Here is a 22,544-nt window from a genome sequence, read left to right on the forward strand (position 1 = left end):
AATAATAATCTCCAATTCGAAGATTAAGGAACAACGCAATCTGCAACATTAACTAAAATAGATAATTAGATAATTTTAGCTTAGCTTATCCCGTCCGTTATACATTAAACACGCACACGCAAATTCGCAGCGGTAAAGGTCTTGCGTGCATGCGCAGAAAGTTTGTAGCTTTGAGGTCCGGATTATGGGTGTCCAAATTAACGACTTTTGACTGTAGTTTATAAGTTCTTTCTGGGAGCACAAAAGGAAAAAAAAAGTTACGATCTTCATAGGATCATTTTATTGGCAATAAATACTATACTTACCACAGAGGAGTATATAATTTTACTTTACCTAGAGATATATAATTTCTCTGTTCCAAAATTGTTTCACTGCATCCCCATATGCGTTTCAGATTATGTAGGTGACCATGGCAAGATTTGACATTTCTAAACATCTTTACGGTTGCACACTATTAGATGAAGGCAAACCCCATCAGAATTAACTAACATTAATTAATTAAGGCAGCAGCAGGTATATCTTGTCAGAAAGGAGGAGGATAAAAATATTCACCTGCCAGAGACAGCTGCAGATCTACCAGGGGTCCGTTTGAATGCCAGCTTAAACAAACCCCATACCACTAAGAGATCACCACACATAAATCCTTCTATCTGCTGTAAAAGTCCCGCAAGCTTCAACTATTAGACCATAATACACACAAAAAAATAAGTAAATAAAAATTTTAAGAATTCAGTCAATGAAAATTGCCATTCTGAGGCTTAAAACAGCTTTCACAGACATATATTTTATATATACACTGGTCATTGCAACCAGTGTGTATACAAAATGACTTATGTAGTACGCATAGCATTATTTAATACTGCAACTGCCGCATTCCAGTTCTGCAAAGTTCTACTGCAGAGGGCACATAGCATTAGAATTTGCAGAAATTACGATATTCTCTAGAGAGAAAGGCTAACAAGGTGCAAAAATGGAGCTGTAAAGCATCACAGGCATGAGAGAACTCCATGTCAGTCATTCAGATATACAATTCAGTGATATATGCATTAAAATTATTGCAAACAATTTTTAAATATAAAGAAAAATTGTACTGTAAATCAAGAAGTTGAACAAAAATAGTTTTTCTCCAAACTTGCAAATTGGACATTAGCTTTTTTATTATGAAGGTACAAAATGAATAAAAATGTTTGTCACTTATTATGTGCCTGCTCTGTAGAAAACTATATATATGGCTATGTTTAATTAATAGTTAATTTCTCATGAGTAGAATGGCAGTGCTATAAAAAGTATTGCTGTATGATTTTTTACGAAAATGCTAAAAAGTGCATGTGTTACTAAAATAATTACTATACCCAATATATCTTAAAACAGATGTAAAAATAGGATTATAAAGCAAATTTTTTAATATTAAAAATTTATACAACTTTATTCAGAATAAAAATAATTGCATAAAATATAAAACTTTTATTAGCTAGATGATAAAGATTCTCTTGAAATGTCTTTTAAAAATTCATCAAAATTCCAATTAGTATAACACTTGAACTCATTGCCTAGTTTCCTTTTGTGTTGTGGTGTGAAATTCGTAGCTATGACTCCAAGTAATTTTTTGGCACAGTCCTCCATGACTGCCCCTGAAATAAATGTAAAAATGAATCTATTATTTTTTCAGAACTGTAAAATACTCTTATTTTAATTATTAAATTTAATTTGTAATTTGAATTTAGAAATTATACACAAAAATGCTAAAAAGAATTAAAGTTCTGTGAATATCTTCTTAAATCATTAAATATTTCTAAAATAATTTTTAATGCTTTACATAATACAATTTAAATACATTAAAATTTGGATGAAATTACACAAAAGTAATTAGATTAAAATGGATGAGAGGTTTGGGTATAGTAAAAAACTCAATATATTTTACTGACTTAAATAATATGATGAATGATATGCAATTACCTGTACATAACACAATTTTGTCTTTAGTCAGAAACTGAACAGTTTCAGAAGTTTTTTCTAAACATTCTTCAGATAAATAAGGTGGATCAACTATAACAATATCAAAATATGCTTTGAACTTTTTATCAATGTTCAATGGATAACTGTAATCATAATAGACAAAATGTTCAGGAAACCTTTCCTGAAATCTTTTATCATATTCAAATAAGTAATGTCTATCAGAGTCTGGATGTAATTCTTTTATATGAGTATATGCGGAAGGACATGAAACACAAGCTATCCTAAAAAGGAAAAAAAAACTTTTAATTTATAATTATCAGAGTCAAATTAATCAATTATCAATCAAAAAAGAAAAAAAATCACAAAAAATTAAGTCGGAGGGAAAAATATATATTTATAATAATAATCACTCAAAACATCAATGAGTAACTCAATATATAAAAAAAAATTAAAAGGAAAATTTGCAGCCCAGAAGAAGTATTTGGAAAAAGCTTATCAGTTACTAATGGATACAAGACAACAACATTAAAAACACAAGGCAACAAACTAGACAAAATGTAAGTAATTTGTTTAAAAAATTAAAACAAATCTTGCAAAACAAAAAGGTGAATATAATAAATATGAGATCGCAGTGTTATAATGGCCTTCATTGAAAAAAATTCACCGTCTCAGCAATTAATTGCCAAAACTGATTGTTGATTGAAAAACATCCTACTTAAGATCTCATAACTATTCCAGTCAGTGATTGTTTCAGACATTTTAAACTGTTTCTCACATTTAAATGACAGAAGTTTCTCTGCCCAAAGGTTAAAAAAACTGCTATATTTTAAGAAATACTTGCCAGAAACCACAGAAGCTAAGCATGAAAGGCCTTTATTCTACCTGTAATATTTAATGTTGCGTCTCCATTTGCTCTCTGGCTTACAGGTGCATTTCATAATCATTCTTTGCACATTATATTATAAGGTAAAATGTCTTGACAGAATGTTTCATATATCTTGACATCACACTGAATTTTACCTAACAGAATTATATAATGGTAGACTAGTATAACATAAATGTACCATAGAAAGGTTGGGGGGGAGCTAAATAAATATAAGGACATCAAATATATAACACAAAATTTTAACTAATTTTATTTATACATTTGTAACAATATATATAAAATGCCACTTATAGCTTACATATTTGTATCTATAATTGTCATGGGAATGTCAACATTACACACAGTTAAAAATCTGAATATAATATTCTTCTCTTAAAAATTTAACCTTTAATATCCTGTCAGTAACCTAATGCCTTATTGAACATAAGTTCTATATTAATGCATATTTATGCTACATAGTGAATGCTTCTCTACAAAAGCAAATAAGTTCACAAATAAACAAAGCCGGATTTAGCATTTTTCCCAGGTGGGGCAAAAACTTAAACGAAGATGGGTGAGGTAGTTTTAAATTTTCTATAAATTTTAATTTTTTTAATACATTTAAAAAAGATAGGGTTTGATATAAAATTTTAAATCCATTTTACAGTCAGAAATTCTTTATGTGCCATTTTTATTATAAAAGAAATTACAGTCAAAAGTCATTAATCCGGACTCGTCGTGACTTCGGTGATTCCGGATTATAGATCATCAGTTTAAATCTGATAAGATGGCACGCAGAAATTACAAAATTAAAAATATGAAACCGTAATTTATGAAGTAAAGAACAGTTATGATCTAAAGGGTATCAAAATTTACAAAAAGAAAAAGCTTAATATTTATTTGTTTACTTTATTAAACATTTCTTTCAATGTAAGCTGTTTAAGTTGCTTCGTTTCATGTGATAATACTTTCTCTTTAATTCTATTAAACAGACATAATTTCTTGTTTAGTTACAAAGTTCCACTGTTCAAGTCCTATAATTGCTGTGTCAAGAACACCAACTAATTTGTCAATCGAAATTTTTTCGTTTTCAATAACCTGTGTGTCACTTTTTTCACTATCGGAAGCGAATTATAATGACGAGAAACTTGATTTAAATCATATCAAAGACGGAGTACATCGAGATGAAATACTACATTTAGTAAGGAATTATAAGCCAAATAAAATAAAAACATCTGCCCTGAAGATAAGTATAGCGCTGACAGATCAACTTCCAATTCATTGCGTGCCGCGGTGTCCCCCCCCCAGAGCAGCGTGAAATTGATAAACAGATTTCGGAATGGTTAAGAAACAAAGGATATACCTTTATCCAGTTTTTGCAGCAATTCCACTTTTTGTTTAATGGACTTCGAAACATATTTTCACTTTGTAGATCCTTTACATATTAGTAAACTATATATCGGAAATTCTATTTGACATAATCGAAAGTTCAAGCTTACTTTTATAAAATTGCTCTAACAGTCTGCAAAAAATAATAAGCCGGATCCAATTCGAAGATTAAGGAACAACACAATCTGCAACATTAACTGAATTAGATAATTTTAGCTTAACTTATTCCGTCCGTTATACATTAAACGCACATGCGTAAACGTATTATGCGCATGCGCTCACGCACATTCGCAGCCGCAAAGGTCTTACGCGCACGCATAAACGCCTATGCGCATGCATCAATGCAACGCATGCGCAGAAAGTTTGTAGCTTTGAGGTCCGGATTATGGCTGTCCGAATTAACGACTTTTGACTGTATATAACAAATGCTTTAGTTTCTTTACTTATGGCAAAGCATAAGAGGGCTATCTGCCTACGAGGTGAGATGCCTTCTCTGAGGACTTTCTAAGAATAATTGGCTTGCATGCAAGTTACGCATGAGCGAAACAATGACCTCCTCCTCAGGCTTTAGCTTGAAAATTATTTTCCTATACTTATAGAATGGTTGATTTCTGAGGTTGTTCTTAATGCATTATTTTCGCGATCAAGATTTAAGAATCCGCTTGAATAATTAGACAAAAACAGCTAACATTAATTTATGAAAATTACTGAATAAATATCATTTTGAAAATAAATTTTCAACAGCCAATCCAATGACTCACTTCAAACAAGAACAAAAGTTAGCAATGAATATTGCGGAAATGCGAGAAAAAGCGGCAAGATCCATGTTTAGAAAGTCTGATTATATCTTACTTTTTAAACACTTCTTTTATTAGCTGCCAAAAAATAAGGTAAAGTCAAAACCTTTGATATGCTTTTCTCTGGTTTCATTTACGTTACCTTAGTTTTTATAGTTTAAGAGGGCAGTGACAGGCTCGTCTGACATTGTCAGCGATGCCTGGAGTCCCACCATAGTCCTCTCTGTGATCTTATCGGAGTCGTATTTGGCTGTACTTAGTTTTCTTTTAACTGTTTGTTCCATTAAAAGGTTTCTTAAAAGAGGTTTTTAAACCTTGCTTTAAAACTACTAATTTTGTATCAAAATTAGACAACATTCCACCTGGGGAACAGACCCCCGCTTGCCCCCCCCAGATATGGGATTGCGAATAAATTATCTGAATAAAACCTGCCTCAGATGTTGAACGGTGTCTTGAGCTAGCAAGAAATGATTTTCAGATAATATCTGATGCTGAATTAACACTCAGACTTCTAAAAACATCATTGTAATATTTTCCATTGCTTAACTCTCATTAAAAAAGCCTAGCAGCAAGTGACTTACAGGTCCATGAATATGGCTTGGAGGAAAATGTGACCAGATTGTGTTGCAAGCAGAGATTTTAAGGGTTTTTATATTGAGAAATTTTTTGTTACCTAAGATACTGTGTCTCTAGGCAAAACCATAGGTCTGGAAATTAGCAATGTAGAAGATGAATTATTATTAGAAGGCCATAAAAATAACTCAACAGGAAAGAAATACAACAACATCAGAAGCAGCAATCAGAGTTCTCTGATCCATGAAATTTGTGCAAAATGGAATCAGATGCAGGTAATACATGCAGGTTTACATAATACTATCACCCTGAGAAAGCTGTAGCAAGCTAACAACATAAGCATTTTCAATGATAATGCCTTATGTAATTTAAAAAAATTTTAAAATGTAGGCAACAACAGATCACATTGGACAGATTTTGAATGAAAAAGATGTTCAAAAAGTCTCAAGAGGAGTGGCACTTGGTGACAAAACAAAAGGTAAAAGATGCCTTTCTAATGAGTTACCTGATATTTTTATGGGAATTTAAATATGAACAATACTGTCATCTTCACAATTTTCCACTTATGCTGTCCACTCTTCTTTATGCAGTTATAGAACAACTTCCAAAAGCATAACAGATGGCAGTTGTGGAGAAAATGAAGGAAGAAAAATTGAAACCTATTCTTCCATGAAATTTGTACAAAATGGAATAAGTTTCAGGAAATGATAGTATCCTGATAAAGCAGTAGGAAGATACAGCATCAGCATTTTCAAAGATAATATACCATATCTCACTTTAGGAACACTTTAAAAGATAGGCAAAAACAAATTGAGTGAAACAGAGACACAGGGAATCATCAGCATAGTTAAATGGCATTAAGAGATGCAGAAAAAATAAAAGCTGCTTCAGAAAAATAGTCATCTAGTATTTCCAGGAAAAAGGTAACATCCATTATAAAATAACATCTCTTCCTTATGAGTTTCCACTTATGCCATCGACACACTGCAAGTATAGTATAATTAAATGTATTTTATCTGTTTAATATTGTGTATATTATTGTATTTTATTTATTGTCTTACATTTAATTATTTCCATTCATTTTATGTTATAGACTTATCCACAGGGTACTATAACAAATTTTAAATAATCAATCATGCATCATCCAGGAACAGATTAATCCATTTTGCATTCATTCTTATGGAGAAAACAGTTTCTGTTTACAAATATTTTGGGGTACTTGCATATTATCTTATTGACTGTAAAAGTTGGCTACCATTGAATTATGAAAATTGGTGGAGATCTTATTGAAGTTGTGCCAATAGTTCCTGTGAAATCGATCCCCTTTATTTAGTAAACAATTGGTATTCGACCTGCTTCATTTCTGTGCTTTGTAAAAAAGGCTTTTGTTGATTTCTACTATTTTGTTAGCTGTGCAAAGTTTCCACAAGTAACTGTTCCAAATTATTATTACTGTTTTGTCAGCCGTATTCAGTAGACGATATCTCGTCTATCAATATACACTCTCTTTAATGGCATGATCCCATAAATTTGAAAATAATGTACTGCTTGATGTTTTGTACAACACAGGTCCCAAATTTCAGTAATATATTTTTTTTTTTTTTTTTCAAAAATGTACAGAAAACATACAACAAAAATCTGAAAGGTTTCAGATTTTAAATTACGTCCAAAGAGGCGTTTTTTTAACGTTTTGTGTGTTACCTTTATTTATTAAATATCATGTTCTTCGCACTTAAACCATAAATTTCAGTTCAATAGCAATGTCGCAAAATAATTTAAAAATGAGCTTATCTTTAGAATTTCCACTATACAGTTCCATGCGCTGGAGATAAAACGGTTTTTTCCCTCCTGTAGATTGTTGCCATTGCTCGCTTTCAAATCGCTGAGTTTGTTACTCAAAAATTCGTTAAAGTTTTACAAAATATGAAATCTATAATAAAACAAATTCCAAATTTTGGCTTCTACATGCCCATATTCGCAATCGGATTATGTCATTCAAAATTCGATGGCTCTATGTACCATTGTTTTATCATAATGCAAGAAATATACATACATTTATGCCGATTTTTCATTATTTAATTTCTTCAAATATAATGCAGGACTCTAACATTTGGTGGCAACAGTTTGAAAAGTGAAACGGACATTTATAGTGATTCAACGCAAAATCGCAAAGCAAAAACAATAGTCCTTCAAGGACAAAGCCCCTTTGGACTAATAATGGATAATTTTTATTCCTGTTCATTTAAAAAAATGGTTTATCGAGAATCAGTTGGTGTTTGCACCAAATGAAATTGCAGATGTTACCAGTGTGTTGTTACATCATGCTTATCTATAATAAAACAGTAATAATTTGCTAACAAAACAGTAATAATTTGGAACAGTTATTTGTGGAAAATTTGCACTCATAGAGTTTTAATCAAAGCTTTAGGTAAAATTGTGGAGCTAATAAAATAGTAGAAATCAGCAAAAGCCTTTTTTTACAAAGTACAGAAATGAAGCAGGTCGAATACCAATTGTTTACTAAATAAAGGGGCATCAATTCCACGGGAACTATTGGCACAACTTCAATACTATCTCCACCAACTTTCACAATTCGATGGTAGCCAAATTTTACAATCAACAAGATAGTATGCATTAAATCATTTTGCTTGGTTACAGAATCATTGTTGATGGGATAATATGTAAATACACATTACAAATGGCTTTCAGGAACAAATTAATTTTTACACAAAGTTTCACTGCATTATATTTTCACAAAATAGTAATCTTAAAATAAATTTACTATTGTGTATTGAGATGTTAGCCAAGGTTTCACTACATTATATTTTCACAAAATAGTAATCTTAAAATAAATTTACTATTGTTAATCGAGAATCAGTTGGTGTTGCATCAAATGAAACTGCAAATGTTATCAGGGTGTTGTTATGTCATGCTTATCCATAACTAGCATTAAATCGTGCTGCTTGGTTACAGTTTCATTGTTGATGGGATAATATATAAAAATATATTACAAATGGCCTTCAGGAACAAATTAATTTATTAGCCAAGGTTTCACTGCATTATATTTTCACAAAATAGTAATCTTAAAATACATGCTATACCACTTCTTGCTGAATCATGTCACAAAATACCTACATATGCAACATTATATTCACAATACTGCATTAAAAACCTAGAGTATATATCATAAAATTTAACTTATCCTTGATATATTATAATTTAACCCTATCTTGGCATCACGTTTAGTTATTATAGCAAACCCTTGATAACGGAATTATTGTATTAAGATCTGCAATATTACACTAAGCATGAAGAAAAATGGTCAAAAATGACAAGCCACACTTTATTACAATGTAGTATTTGTCAGACTAATGAATTATTCAGGATGATCATCAGCAGTAAGAGATGGATAGAGAATTATTACAATAACTTGATACATGTTCCGGGACCCAAGGTCAAGAAAGCAGATTTCGGGGCAGTGGTCCACTACGGCTGTTGCGCCACTGTATTTAGTTTGTAGTTTGATACATGTTCCAGTTAAATTTATATCAATGATTTATCTGTAAATCACACCTACGATTTTCCTATAGAATTATTACAATAACTTGATACATGTTCCGGGACCCAAGGTCAAGAAAGCAGATTTTGGGGTACTGGCAGGCCGTGGCCCACTACGGCTCTTGTGCCACTGAATTTAGTTTGTAATTTGATACATGTTCCAGTTAAATTTATATCAATATCTGTAAATCACACCTATGATTTTCCTATAAATTTTATTTACATTTTTCTCACTGTCATGCTTCCATATGAAGTTTGCTGTGCTCATTGACTTGAGAAATTTTTAACTCTTATAAATATCTTACTTAGATTTTATGTTATTTATTTTAGATTTTATTTACTTAGATTTATTTGGAATACCTAACTCTAGTTTTTTAATTTATGTGCACTTTGCCAGTTAGTTCACTCAAACTGTGACAAATTTTCACCTATATTCTAATATGTTTACTTGAGAAGAGCTATAAAACATGTTTACACTTCAAGGATTATATCAATATGATTCAACAATATGTGTTTCCAAAGAAATTTACAACTTAGAAACAGAGTTTTTAATACAATATAGAATAGTCTTTTATATCATACAGGTAGCTGTGGCACAATATTCAGCTGTTCTTCATGTAGTCCTTATTTTCACTTATGAACAACATAACATGGCACAGCTATTGAAAAAATGTTGAAGAACCATGTGACAGTCACTTGTGAATAACCTTGAGGATATCCTCAGTGCTGATATACGAATGGAAATTGTTTACAGTGAAATTAACTCATCTTTGCTGACAAGTGCATTGTTTATTTTCAAGTGAACAGACGTATAAATATGCAAGTTCGGACTTTTTAAATAGTGCATGGAAGGATCAAAACCACCAAACAATTTGAGTTTTGGAGAAAACAAAAGTAAATTTAAAAGGCATGGAAAAAAAAAATTACCAGATTTACATGTTAGGACCTAGTGATAATACTAAAGTGCCAGAAATTAGTAGCTATTTCTTGCACTAGAGAAATTTAACACATTTGATTTAAGTGAAAAAATATAAAAGATTGAAAAAGTCATTAAAGCTTTTGAAAATTACCGCATACTGAAAGCAATACTGTTAATAGGCATATATTTTTTGATGTTTACATATTAACATAATCACACTGGCTCAACATGGCAATTTTTTACAGATCAAAAGGTAAAAGTTACTTATCGGGTACAAGTTGGTGGTTTTGTGCCCTTTTTTTTTAGAAAGATTCCCAAACTATCGATGTTTATCATAAGTCAGTAAACATTAACAGCATACAAAAAGAAAACACACTCTAGCAATTTAAAACACAAATTTGAATTAATGAAATAATTATTACATGATACATTAAAAAATTAAACATTTACATTCTTCTTCAAATCTTTCTGTAATTTTTTTTGTTCCAGAATACACAACAATCTGTTTTTGTTTAAGAAAACCTAAGAGAATTGAAGGGAATTGGCTTCGTACAATTCTCAGCAGCAGTGGCTACCAAGGAAATGCATTCCCTTATTCCCCTCTAGAGAATCTTCAGCAAATATACCACAGTATTTCTGCAGAAATTTACCACAGTTTCTTCCACTGCGGGCAAATTCTACAAGCTTATATTTTAAAACTAAGTTTAAGGCAAAATATATCAGGATTTGTTCATAATAACTGTTGGAATACAACAAAAAAGAATGCATACAAAAACAATGGCATTGCTTGACTGAAGGATGTTATGGGCATGGTTGCCAGAGTTGGCCCATTCTGCATATTTAGCAACTTCTACTAAGGTTGATGCGTTAATATTTATTTTTCTCCCGAAAACCTATTTTTCTCCCAAAAGTAATGCACAAGTGAATCCTTTGATGATTTCTTAATAATAAAATTAAATACTAACTGTGGATTTTCAGAGGTAAGGGATAGTTTAAATAGAATAATAAGTGAATTTTAAATAAAATTCTTAAAGGTAGACTACTGACTACATTTAAGGTAACATTCCAACTAACATTGGAATAATAATGCATTAAAATGTGTAAAGCTGCTGAATTAGCAGAATTCCAATTGAAAATTTTAACAGAAGAAAGAAAAATATCACATTCAAAAGGGCAAAAATCAATCAGATAACAAAAATACTAGTACTTCTTTATTATACTCAAGATTGAATGTCACAAAATGTTACATCATCTTCAAATTCTCAAACAAATAAGTTTAGTAATTCAAAACCACATTGAAAATGTGACACTTTTCACATATTATATAATTGTCCTGCTAATAATAAGATTTGTATACTATAACAAAAAAAAAAAAAAAAAAAATGATGTGACTAAAATGTGCACAACTAAAAATTTTAACATTGTAGTTGTGGTGGTGATATGAAGTGAGTCTTGCGCCCCCGAGTACAAAAAAATACAGCAACCCAAGGTAGAAGTGTGCAGAAAAAAAGGGAGAGAGAGATCTGCTGTTCGAGGAGGAAAAACACTTTCTTTGGATTTCAAATTAACATTTTTTGGTGTTTACATATTAATGTAATCACACTGGCCCAACCTGGCAATGTTTTACAGATCAAAAGGTAAAAATTACTTATCGGATGCAAGTTGGTGGTTTCGTGCCTTTTTTTTTTTTTAGAAAGATTTCCAAACTATCGATGTTTATCATAAGTCAGTAAACATTCACAGCATACAAAAAGAAAACACATTCTAGCAATTTAAAATACAAATTTACAACAATTTACTTAGACTTTTCTTATAGCAAAAATCGATCTTTATTTCGAGACTTTGAATATGCGTGTTTTTCTTCCTCGAACAGCAGGTCTCTCTGTCCCTTTTTTCTGTGCATTTCTAACTTGGGTTGCCATATTTTTTTGGCATACACTCAGGGCCGCAAGGCGGGCTCTACTCTTTTGTGATCTCGAGGATAAAAATTGATTTGATTTTGCTTTGGAGGCATTGAGATGGCAATCCATCAAAAGTTAAAGTACTTGCGAGCTATTCACACGGCCTGATTTAGCAAAGTCCAGAAGTCACTATTGTAGTGTTTGTTGGGAAGAGTTCCATTTTTGTGATTTGTTTGCCGGAAGTAAGGACACGTCAGAGCTGGTATCGACGAATAATGAAATGTTTGTTCTTCGGTCACGAACGAACAGGCGACGTGATATTTGAGGCAAAGAATAAGTCGCTTCTAATCTTTGCTGGTTTCGTTTCCCTTCCATGAATAAGGTTTGATACACTTGTCTTCTCTACGTCATTTTCCAAAACATCTATACCAGTAAACAGAATAATCCCTCCTTTGTGAACTGCTCCTTTCTTTATTGCGATTTCTGGAATTGGAGAGCGACCTTGAGAAGGAGAAATACGCTCAATATGTTTCTTTAATTTTTTTGATTTCTTTACACAATTTATCTTCAATAAATTGATCAACTGTAGAAGAAACTGTTCAAGTCCCTAGGGTTGGATTTACTTCTAAGATTCTGTCGGCAATTTCTGCAGCCTTATCTAAAGATAAATCGGAAACAGCTACCAAAATAGAGCGAACTGCCAAACAAAAATGCTTAAGAAACAAATCTAACATTAAATTATTGGGAACATTTAAGGATTCTGCTCTTAATTTCATATTCCTAAGCAAAGTTGATGGTTTATGAGAGCCTAATTCCTCTCCAGATAATAATTCGTAAATTTCTTGCTGAGATTATTCTCCCAATCGGTTTATTAACTTAGTTTTAAGCTTTGTATAAGGATCGGTTGGGTCTGGTTTCATAAGTAAATCCTGAACTAATGACGCAAGATCTTGAGAGGCTATGGTTAATTCAGAAGATGATTTATTTTCATCTTCTAGTATTGGATTCACCATAGGAAAGTCCAAACATATACTGATTTATTCTCCTCTAGCATCTGCTGAACATTTTCTTCTTGAATCATCAACCAATAACTGAAATTCTGAAACTCAAATGTCTTTTGATACAGATATCTTATCTGATGTTTCATTTCCTGAGTCTGATATTGGTGAACCATTTGAGAAAGAACATATTGTACTCTCAGACTGTTATGAATCTGATCAAAACGATGAATTTAAGAGGCTTCATTTTGCAGTGTCTGTTAAACAAAGTTCCAGTCAAAATGACCTGCTTGATCCATTCGATGATGAACCATGAGAAATCACGATACTTTCATTTGCAGATGTTTTGTCTGATGTAGATGAAGTTTTCGATTTTTTTGAAGGTTTGAGGCTCCTATGTGGCTTGCCTGCTCAATGCAGTTTCAGTCCAGTCAGCCCACTTTATTCATCCAATGATGTTCCTTTGAACTGGCATCAAAGGAACTGGGAGGGGGAAACCCTGTGCTGTGGTGATAAGGAGCACGCCTTGCGCCCCCGAGTGTGTGCTGAAAAAGACAGTAACTTGAGGTAGAAGCGCACAGAAAAAAAAGGGAGAGAGAGACCTGCTGTTCAGGGAAGAAAAACATGCATATTCGAAGCCTTGAAATAAAGATAGATTTTTGCTGTGTAATATGTCCTCTGAAAGTTCTGGATTAATACAGTGAGAACATTTAATGTAATATGCACAACAAGAACTCCTTGGGATCCACAACAATCCCTACATAGTACAGAATAATTTAGAACATGAATCACATAATAATAATAATGCATACATTCTTAGGATCTGTAGAAGATAAGAATCAACTATTTAAAATTTGAAGAGAATAATGTAAAATACTAAAAGTTTAAAGGTGATAAAGATGAAGTAGAATTTCATGTAGTAGAATGTGATAAAACTGTTCCAGATATTTTAGGTTTTACCTTCATTATAAAAATCTTAGTACAAATGATAAATACAGTAAATCACGAATCTAGTGAAAATAGAATCTTTAGATAGCTATCAAGCAGGGGTGTAGCTAGAGGGGGGCATCTGTCCCCGGGCACAGAATCCAAGGGGCACCAAACTGATGTTACCACATTTTAGAATTAAATGTTTTCCATCCTTGGCAAGCAGTAGGGGCGCGAAATCTTCAGTTGTCCCTGAGCGCTGAAAACCCTAGCTACGACTCTGCTATCAAGTCTTATTTAAGGAAATTGGTAATTTAACTAGTTATACCTAACATATTAAATTAAAACCAAAAGCTCTAGTCAATATGTCAAATAAAGCCCTCTAGGAAAATTACACTTCATTTATTATATACCTGAACAAATGAATTGGCAAGAATGGAAAAAGAGGGTATTCTACAGAAAGATAATCAACCTACACAATTTATGAATTCATTAGCTGTAGTAAGAAAAAAGGATAGTCATTCAAGGGTAATGGCATTCTCAGAACTATGCATAACACGCATCCGGCAATACTTTTCTCCTATTTACAGGCATGCTGGAGAATTCGCCACTTTCCAGAAGGCACAAAAATAGCAGAAGTTGCCCTCTTCCTAAAGGGAAATAAAGATCCAAACGAGGCTGCTTTTATAGGCCTATCTGCCTGCTCCCAGGCATGAGAAAAATCCTCGAAAGAATAATACTTCAAAGACTGAATTTTTAAATTCATGCTAATAAACTCATAAATACTAGGCAATATGGCTTTATAGCAGGAAAGTCAGTGGATCACGTAATCACCTACGGAACATGGTACTTAGAACCAAGCAGAATAAACTGCATACTGTTGTCATCAGTATAGACATTCAAGGTGCCTTCGATTTGTTGTGGTGGCATGATGTTTTGAAATGTCTCAAAGATATTAATTGTTTCAAAACTATATTTGATTTGATCTACAGCTACCTGAGTGAAAAACGAATTCAAGCTACAATGGACGGAGGTGTCCACATGCAAAAGGTGACAAAAGGCTGCCTGCAGGGCTCCTGCCTAGGTCCACTTCTGTGGAACCTGGTAGCAGGCAACGCGCTCAACCTGTGTGATGATGATGAAACATCAGAAATAATAGCGTATGCTGACGACTTCTTGCTAATTTCAAATGGTCACAGCCGTAACAGTTACGAGGTAAATTCCCAAAAAGTGTTAGACAAAATAGTCCGCTGGGCCAGTGAACATAAGCTCACAATTTCAAGAGCAAAAACCAAAGGAATGCTAATTAGCCCAGGAAAAAGGCACGAGCGTACCCCATGCGTAAACCTTCATGGCAGAAACATACAATTCGTGAGACATTTCTGCTACTTGGGTGTGATTATAGATGACAGATTCTCCTGGCTCCCTCACATCAAGGATCTTAAAGAAAGGCTACATAAATTGTCTAATACAATACGGAGAACAGCTGCTGCTAACTGGGGTGTCTCCTCACAGATGCTCAAAATATGGTATGTCACAGTTGCTGAGCGCATAGCTCTTCATGGCGTTTCCATATGGGGCATCAATGTCACGATTAACATGCAACATGCATTGAACTCCGCACAAAGACCTTTTCTTATGGGCATCTGCAGAGGATTCCGTACCCCTCCTACAACTGCATTAAACGTATTGGCTGGGCTTCCGACGCTGCACTTGATAGTACAGAGCGAGAGTGTTGTGGTGAGAGTGATCAGACTAAAACAAGACATTACTATTTGACGTCTTGTTTTATTCTGATCACTCTCACCACAACACTCTCTCTCTGTACTATAAGACCTATGTATCCTGGGACTACGAGAATCACATTACCCACTCTCCTTGCCACCCTGCAGACTTCGATAAAGAAGCAAACTGTAATCCTCCAAGTGCATTACAATCCTTAGCCGTATATACTGATGGCTCCAAAGGAGAACTCGGGACTGGCAGTGCCTGGTGTGCAATGGAGGGTGACCACATTCCTGGGCTAAGAAGCTTCATCCCAGTAACTTGGTGTTTCAGGCAGAACTTACAGCCCTAAAGGCAGCTCTGGACTTTACTGCTAACAATAGCAGGTATAAAGTAATTTACACAGACTCAATGTCAAGCTTGCAGGCCATCCAAGGTGGCCGCAGTAGACATCCCATTGTCAGAGACATACAAAAACTATTAATTTCGATTCCTGCAAGTCTGAGGCTCCAGCTACAATGGGTTCCAGCCCATACAGGGATTAAAAGAAATGAAGCAGCGGATATGATTGCGAAGGGCGCAGCCAATGAACCCCACGTGAGTAGCATTGATGTGCCCCTTCACACTCGTATCTGAAAACTACTCTCAAATGTGAACTAATGAAGCAGTGGCAAAACTACTGGGAGACAAGCATCACAGGCTGAAGACTGTATGATTTCCAACCAAAAGTTAACCACAATTTAAATAGCAATTCTTCGCACCTCACACAGTATTTGACAGGGCATGGCCCATATATGTCCTATCTTCACAGATTTCGCCTAAGAGAGAGTGACCAATGTATTTGTGGCAGTACTGGTGACCCAGATCACTATCTGTTTGACTGCTCGCACACGGGAAATTCACATTTGAAAAGACCAACTGCAATCAATATGCCAGCATGGTTCAAGAACACAATTAAGAATAAATATGCGCTCAGCCGCATTAGAGACTGCACTACCATTGCTAAAAGCATTGCTGACAATCTAGAGTGACTTCTTTCCTTGGACACCATGCCGTCAGCAGCCTGCTCTGTACATATATTGATTTACTTAATGTCTTGTGTTTTTTTGTTTGTTTTTCTGTTTTTAATTATATTTAATATTATGACTAATCCAGAACTCATTTAATGTATTCCACAATTTGTAATGTATTTGGTCATCTTTACATCTGTACCTGATTTTTATAGCACATCCTTAATATAACTGTGTGCCTAACATGTACAATAATAGTGAAATGTGTTTCGCTTAGTCTCAGCAGTCCCCACCATGCACTTTCTTTCCATGTTCTGGTCTTCAATGTTCGTCGTTTCGTGGCCAATTCCCGGAGGACACAGTACTAAGCTCTTTATTTATATTTATTCATGTATTTTTAAAATTCCATCAACGGGATCCAACAGGCTGAAAAGCACCTAACCCAGTGGGCCAGCTGTTCCATCAATGGTGAAAAGAAAGAAAGAAAGTAGTCCAAGGGTATGCTTAAATCCTCAGTACATTAACTAAAATATACTGAGAGAACACCATATATCAGCCTTTGAAAAATTTCTATCTCAAATGTCAAATGATAAAGTATTGAGTATTTTAGATGCTAATAAAGCATTGTGGCAAATTAAATTTTCAGATTCAAGTTGTGAGCTTGCATCATTTAATATTCCATTGGTAGATACTGTTTTTTATGTTGCCATATGGACTCTGTTGTCAGATTAAAATCAAATTAAATTGTCAGATTTAAGTTGTGAGCTTGCATCATTTAATACTCCACTGGTAGATACTGTTTTTTAAGTTGCCATATGGATGTTCATTACCAGAAGTTTTTCTGAAATTCTTAGTGATATAGAAGGAATTTAAAGAAGGTGTTGTGAAGAACCAGAGAAAAGAATGTTAAATTAAATTTCAATAAAAGTAAAACTGGATTAAATGAAGTCAAATATATGGGACATATATTTTCTAAAGCTGGTGTAAAACCAGATGAAGACAAAATTATGGCTATTTTAGATATAACACCATAAAAAAATGTCAAGGAATTACAGACTTTCATAGGAATAATTATATACGATTATATTACAATGTAATCAGAATTAACATCATGTTTAAGAGATTTGTTGAAGAAATAAGTCTTCTGAAATTAGAATGCAGAGCATGAAAAAAGATTCAGGAGGCCAAAAATTGTGCTATAAACCAGTTTTACAGTATTGTGGTATAATTTTGCTAGTAGTTTTATCTGTAAATGTATCTCACAAGGGATAGGAGCAGTCTAACTGCAGCATAATTTAACAGTGGACATTAACATAAATAATTAAATTTCTCCAATATATATTTGGTAAATGCTTTACATTTGAAAGTGACTATAAACTGTTGGAATCAGATTTTAAAAAGCCATTAAATAAATGTCCAGTAAGATTACAAAGAATGAATATAATATTACAGCTACATTAGTTTGAGATACAATATAAACTAGGGAAAGAACTCTTTATAGCTAATGAATTATGAAGATCATTTACTGTTTAAGGACATGATTTTTTGAAGAATACATAGAAGCCCATGTTGGAATGTTTGTAAAATGCATATCAATGTCTAAAGGCAAAATGGAATTTTTTCAATAAATATGAAAAAAAACTACATGTTTAAAAAAATTTATTAAAATTGGATGGCTACATACAAAATTTATTGTTCTAGAACTGACAAAACTATATTTTAACTTCAGATAAGAACTATCAGAAGCAAATGGCTTAATATTTAAAAATTCTTGTGTAGTTGTACCTAGAAGTTTACAAAAAGATTGATAAGAATTCATTATAATAATTTAGGAATAATAAAATACAAAAATAAAGCAAGAGAAATATTACACTGGCCAAGAATGTCAAAAGAAATTGATAACACAATGCTTGAGTTTCCAAAAATCAAACAGTAAAGAACCATTGATATCTAAAGTTCCACGGGAAGTGCTGGGAATGTATCTTTTATTTCCAAGGCAGAATTATCTAATAGCTATAGACTACTTTAGCAAATATGTAGCATGACATTTAGAAAATTTATCAGATGCAGCAGTGATAAAACAGTTGAAAACGTTTTTTGAAAGAGATGGTATCTCAAAACAAGTATACTGAGATTAATTGCCTTCAATATAATTGCAAGAAATTTACAGAATTTGCAAGGAAATGGAATTATGAAAATAGAACTTCCAAGTCCAAATTACCCATACTCAAATGGAATAATTGAAAGACATATTCAGACCGTCAAGCGAAAGTTAAAAGAAACTAATTGAAAACAAAAATCCATATTTAGTATAGCTGGAATATCATAACTCTCTTATTTTATCTGAAAATAAGTCACCGTCAGAATTAACGAGTGGAAGAACAATGAATGAACTGATGCCAGTAAAAGAGACTTTTATTCAAATTAGTGAATTGAAGAAGAAAAGCAACATTTGTTGAAAAGCATTACAAAAAGTTTATGATATGAATCATAATAAAAGTGCTGAAGGTAGGAAATCATACGTACATCAATGAGAAAGGAAAAATCATAGGAGAAATATGCAGAATTATACAAAGCAATGGAAGACTTAGAAATGAAAAGAAAAATCATCCTTAAAGGAACTAATCAGAAAGATTTCACACTGCAAAATAGTTATCAGAATGACAGCAGTGAAAGCAAAGAAGTGAATGAATCTGAGATTAGTAGGAACGCTCCAAATTTAAAGGTACTTGCAAATTCTCCTGCATGCAACAAAAGTGTTGCATCCAGGAGTTCACTATAACATTCTAGTTGCTCACATACTAACCATATATTCTAACTCAACATCAAGTCTTTACTCTATATAGGATTGGAAAAGTTGGAACACTATAGTCAAGGAGATTCAGAGAATGCTTCTCTTCTTGCCAACAAACATTAGACCAAAGCTCCAATCAGTCCATATATACATTGGAGTACATGGCAATGAAAAAGGTACACAAAACTGCGAAATTGGCAACCATGAATGAACATATGTAGATATTGTACCTACCATGGCCGAAGTTGCACATGAAAATGACCACTAGGACTCTTTGGATGGAGCAGTGGCAAAGTTCCTGGAATAATGACATACTGGCCAAAGTGTACATAATTATCTTCCCCAGATCAGATATAAATTATGCAGTGGTACTTCTGAGCTGACACTATTCCTGATGGGACATGGTCCATACATGAGCTATTTATTTCGTTTTGGCTTTTGGAACAGTGGGCAGTGCATATGTAGAGGGATTGGAGACACTGACCATTATATTTTTGACTACTCATAAACAAGTGCTTATCATCTCCGCATTCCATCAGGTGAAAACAAACATGTGTGGGCAAATAACAGCTGTTGTAACACATAGGTGCTCAGATGTACCCAGTAATGCTCTGAAATAGCTCTTGAATCTCCAATCAACTAAATAACTAGATCACGTCCTGCTATAGCGAAAGGCAGTAAAAAGAAATGCCATAAACTTGAAAAATGCATAATATGCATATTTTTTCAAGCTAGTGGTATATCAGCAAACAAAATAAGAATCACTGGCAAGGCTTAAACAGGTTGATAAGCACCATTTTCAAGTGGACCAACTGCTCTATCAGTGGAGTAAAATAACATAAAGAAGTGATGCATCACCAGATTTTCCAAATGGACATAACTATGTTATTTCATTTGGTATGATAGTTAAAAAACTCTATTATTTAAAAAAGTATTTAGAATCTTTTTATTTCTGTTAAAAAGAGAGATGTCACATATGTAGCTGTAGCTGTAATACAATGTATGTAACCATAACTGTAGTACAGAATTGTAGCAAGTAGGGTAGAATAAACAATGTTCAGCTGATCTTGGTGTAATCCTTACTTATTAATAACATATAAATAATATTACACTTACCAAATATTAACGCCTCCTTTGAATTTCCAATAAAATATTTGTCTTAATAGACATTTTATCATTCCATTCATGTTACACAGTACCTAATCAAGGCTCATTTTTAAAAGGCTTCATTACTAGGTTCTGTATTATTTAATATTAATATAAACTATCCAACTTTACATTCCAACAATATTTCCCCAAACACTCTACAACTTCACATTTTGCACTTGGCTCACTTTGAAGAACCTAACTTCAAATGTTTCAGTTGTTTCCTTAGATGAATACCAAATTTAAAATCCCTAAATCTGCATTTGATGTCTAAACTGCTAAAAATAACATTCTTTTGATACTCAAGATCACCCTAAATGCTTTGCAAAAACAGCTTCGATATTTTATGAAAAATTAATAACAAAACAGGTATTGTTTTAAAAGTTATCAGTTAGTTTTACTATTCAAACAAATTTTACACTGACATGATTATTTCCTCCTTATTTTATTTGGCAAAAATATTTTTGTTCCTGAAGAAAAGGATCTGCATCTGACTGCTTTTGAAACTGATCGTGTTTTATTGAAAATCTCTGACAAACTTAAGGTCACCTTTTTTCCCCCCGATTTTACACTTATTTTCTTCACTAAAAAAAAAAAAAGAAGAAGAAGAAGAAGAAGAAAAAAGAACTGTGTAAAAATATCTTTGAGAGTTCCTGCAACAATTGTAAAATAGAATTTGGAAGCCTGAAAATTTTATTACCAAAATAAAACTTCACCCTAGTACCTATAAAAAAGTATTCTCAATTGAAAGAACTTCATTTTTTTTTAACTGGAATTTGAATTTCAGAACTCAAATGAAAAACTTTTATCATTTTATACATGATCATAATAACAAAAAATTTTTTAATCCAGTTACATTGTGTCAAAGGAAGAAAGAATCAGAAAAGTACTGAAGTACCTTTCTTGATTATTTCACCAAATTAAAATCATGCTTATATTATAAAAACATTAAAATAAATTGTCATATTCTATAAAGGTGCATTTTATTCACAAATTAAAAAAAAATTCATAAATAACAATTCAGCATGCAACATACTTTCCATTTTCTCCAGCTGCTTTGAGAGCTATTCTGGCCAATGTTTTAGCTGTAGTTTCATCATACCAAAATTGACTGAACTTCTGTAATTCATGAAATATGTTAATAATAGAGATATATATACACAGATGTATATTCAGTAATAAAACCTTTCATCAAATGGTAAATTAAACCACATAACTAACACTTAAAATGTATGCACATGGTGCACACACGTATATGTACAATATGTATGTGTACACTGACTACCAATAAGTATTAGGACACTTATGCAAATGACGATATCTGAGGTCCTAAGGTACATCACTGACTCCGCCGGTATATATCATGTAGGAAACAGCATCGGCTTTAGTCGCATGCAAGATGCCTCGCAGTTCAAAGCTCTATGATTTCGAGAAAGGTATAATTATCGGGTATCACAAATACAGCCGATTCTTAAGGGACATATCTAGCGATCTGAAGTACCCAAAATCGACAGTGGCCTATGTGATTAAGAAGTGGAAGATGAGCGGCGATTGTTGGAATGTGCCCCGAGTCGGCAGACCAACGAAACTGGGAGACAGAGACCGACGAGTGCTGTCCAGAGAAATTCGGAAGAACTGCACCCAACCAATGGCCCTCGCATTCAAGAGGGAAGAGTTTCAACAGGCATCCGGGAGTATTGTTTCAATGAATACCATCCGTAAGGAAGCACATCTGCTTGGTTTTCATGGTCGTGCTGCTGCCCATAAGCCTTTGATCATAAAGTCCAACCGCGCTGCTCGGTTAATGTGGTGCAAAGCACATTGAAATTAAACCCTAGATCAGTGGAAACGGGTTCTTTGGAGTGACGAATCAAGGTTCACCCTTTACCGTTCGGATGGCAGAGTCTGGGTCTGGCGTCTACCTGGAGAACGTCTCCTGCCAGAATGCATTGTGCCAACAGTCAAGTTCGGCGGAGGTGGAATTAT

General features: G+C 33.3%; 2 protein-coding genes across 3 annotated transcripts in view; one reads left to right on the forward strand and one right to left on the reverse strand.

Annotated features, from left to right (window-relative positions):
* Positions 1–1,380: 1,380 nt before the first annotated feature.
* LOC118186170 (EEF1A lysine methyltransferase 1) overlaps positions 1,381–22,544 on the reverse strand; it is a 52,397-nt gene continuing 31,233 nt past the window's right edge. For both annotated transcript variants that reach the window (XM_085827330.1, XM_085827329.1), the window contains exons 2-4: positions 21,595–21,677; positions 1,957–2,237; positions 1,381–1,631 (exon numbers count right to left, since the gene is read on the reverse strand). In XM_085827330.1, the coding sequence (XP_085683456.1) occupies positions 1,468–1,631; positions 1,957–2,237; positions 21,595–21,677 (528 nt within the window). In that variant the 3' untranslated portion in view covers positions 1,381–1,467. The remainder of the gene's footprint in view (positions 1,632–1,956; positions 2,238–21,594; positions 21,678–22,544) is intronic.
* LOC118204598 (ubiquitin-like FUBI-ribosomal protein eS30 fusion protein) overlaps positions 6,540–22,544 on the forward strand; it is a 33,270-nt gene continuing 17,265 nt past the window's right edge. Inside the window, exon 1 of the mRNA XM_085827331.1 lies at positions 6,540–6,570. Coding sequence (XP_085683457.1) covers positions 6,551–6,570 — 20 coding nt within the window. The 5' untranslated portion in view covers positions 6,540–6,550. The remainder of the gene's footprint in view (positions 6,571–22,544) is intronic.

Source organism: Stegodyphus dumicola, chromosome 11 (genome assembly GCF_044657685.1).
Source record: "Stegodyphus dumicola isolate Sdum_Otavi_A_Nest chromosome 11, ASM4465768v1".
Lineage (NCBI taxonomy): Eukaryota > Metazoa > Arthropoda > Arachnida > Araneae > Eresidae > Stegodyphus > Stegodyphus dumicola.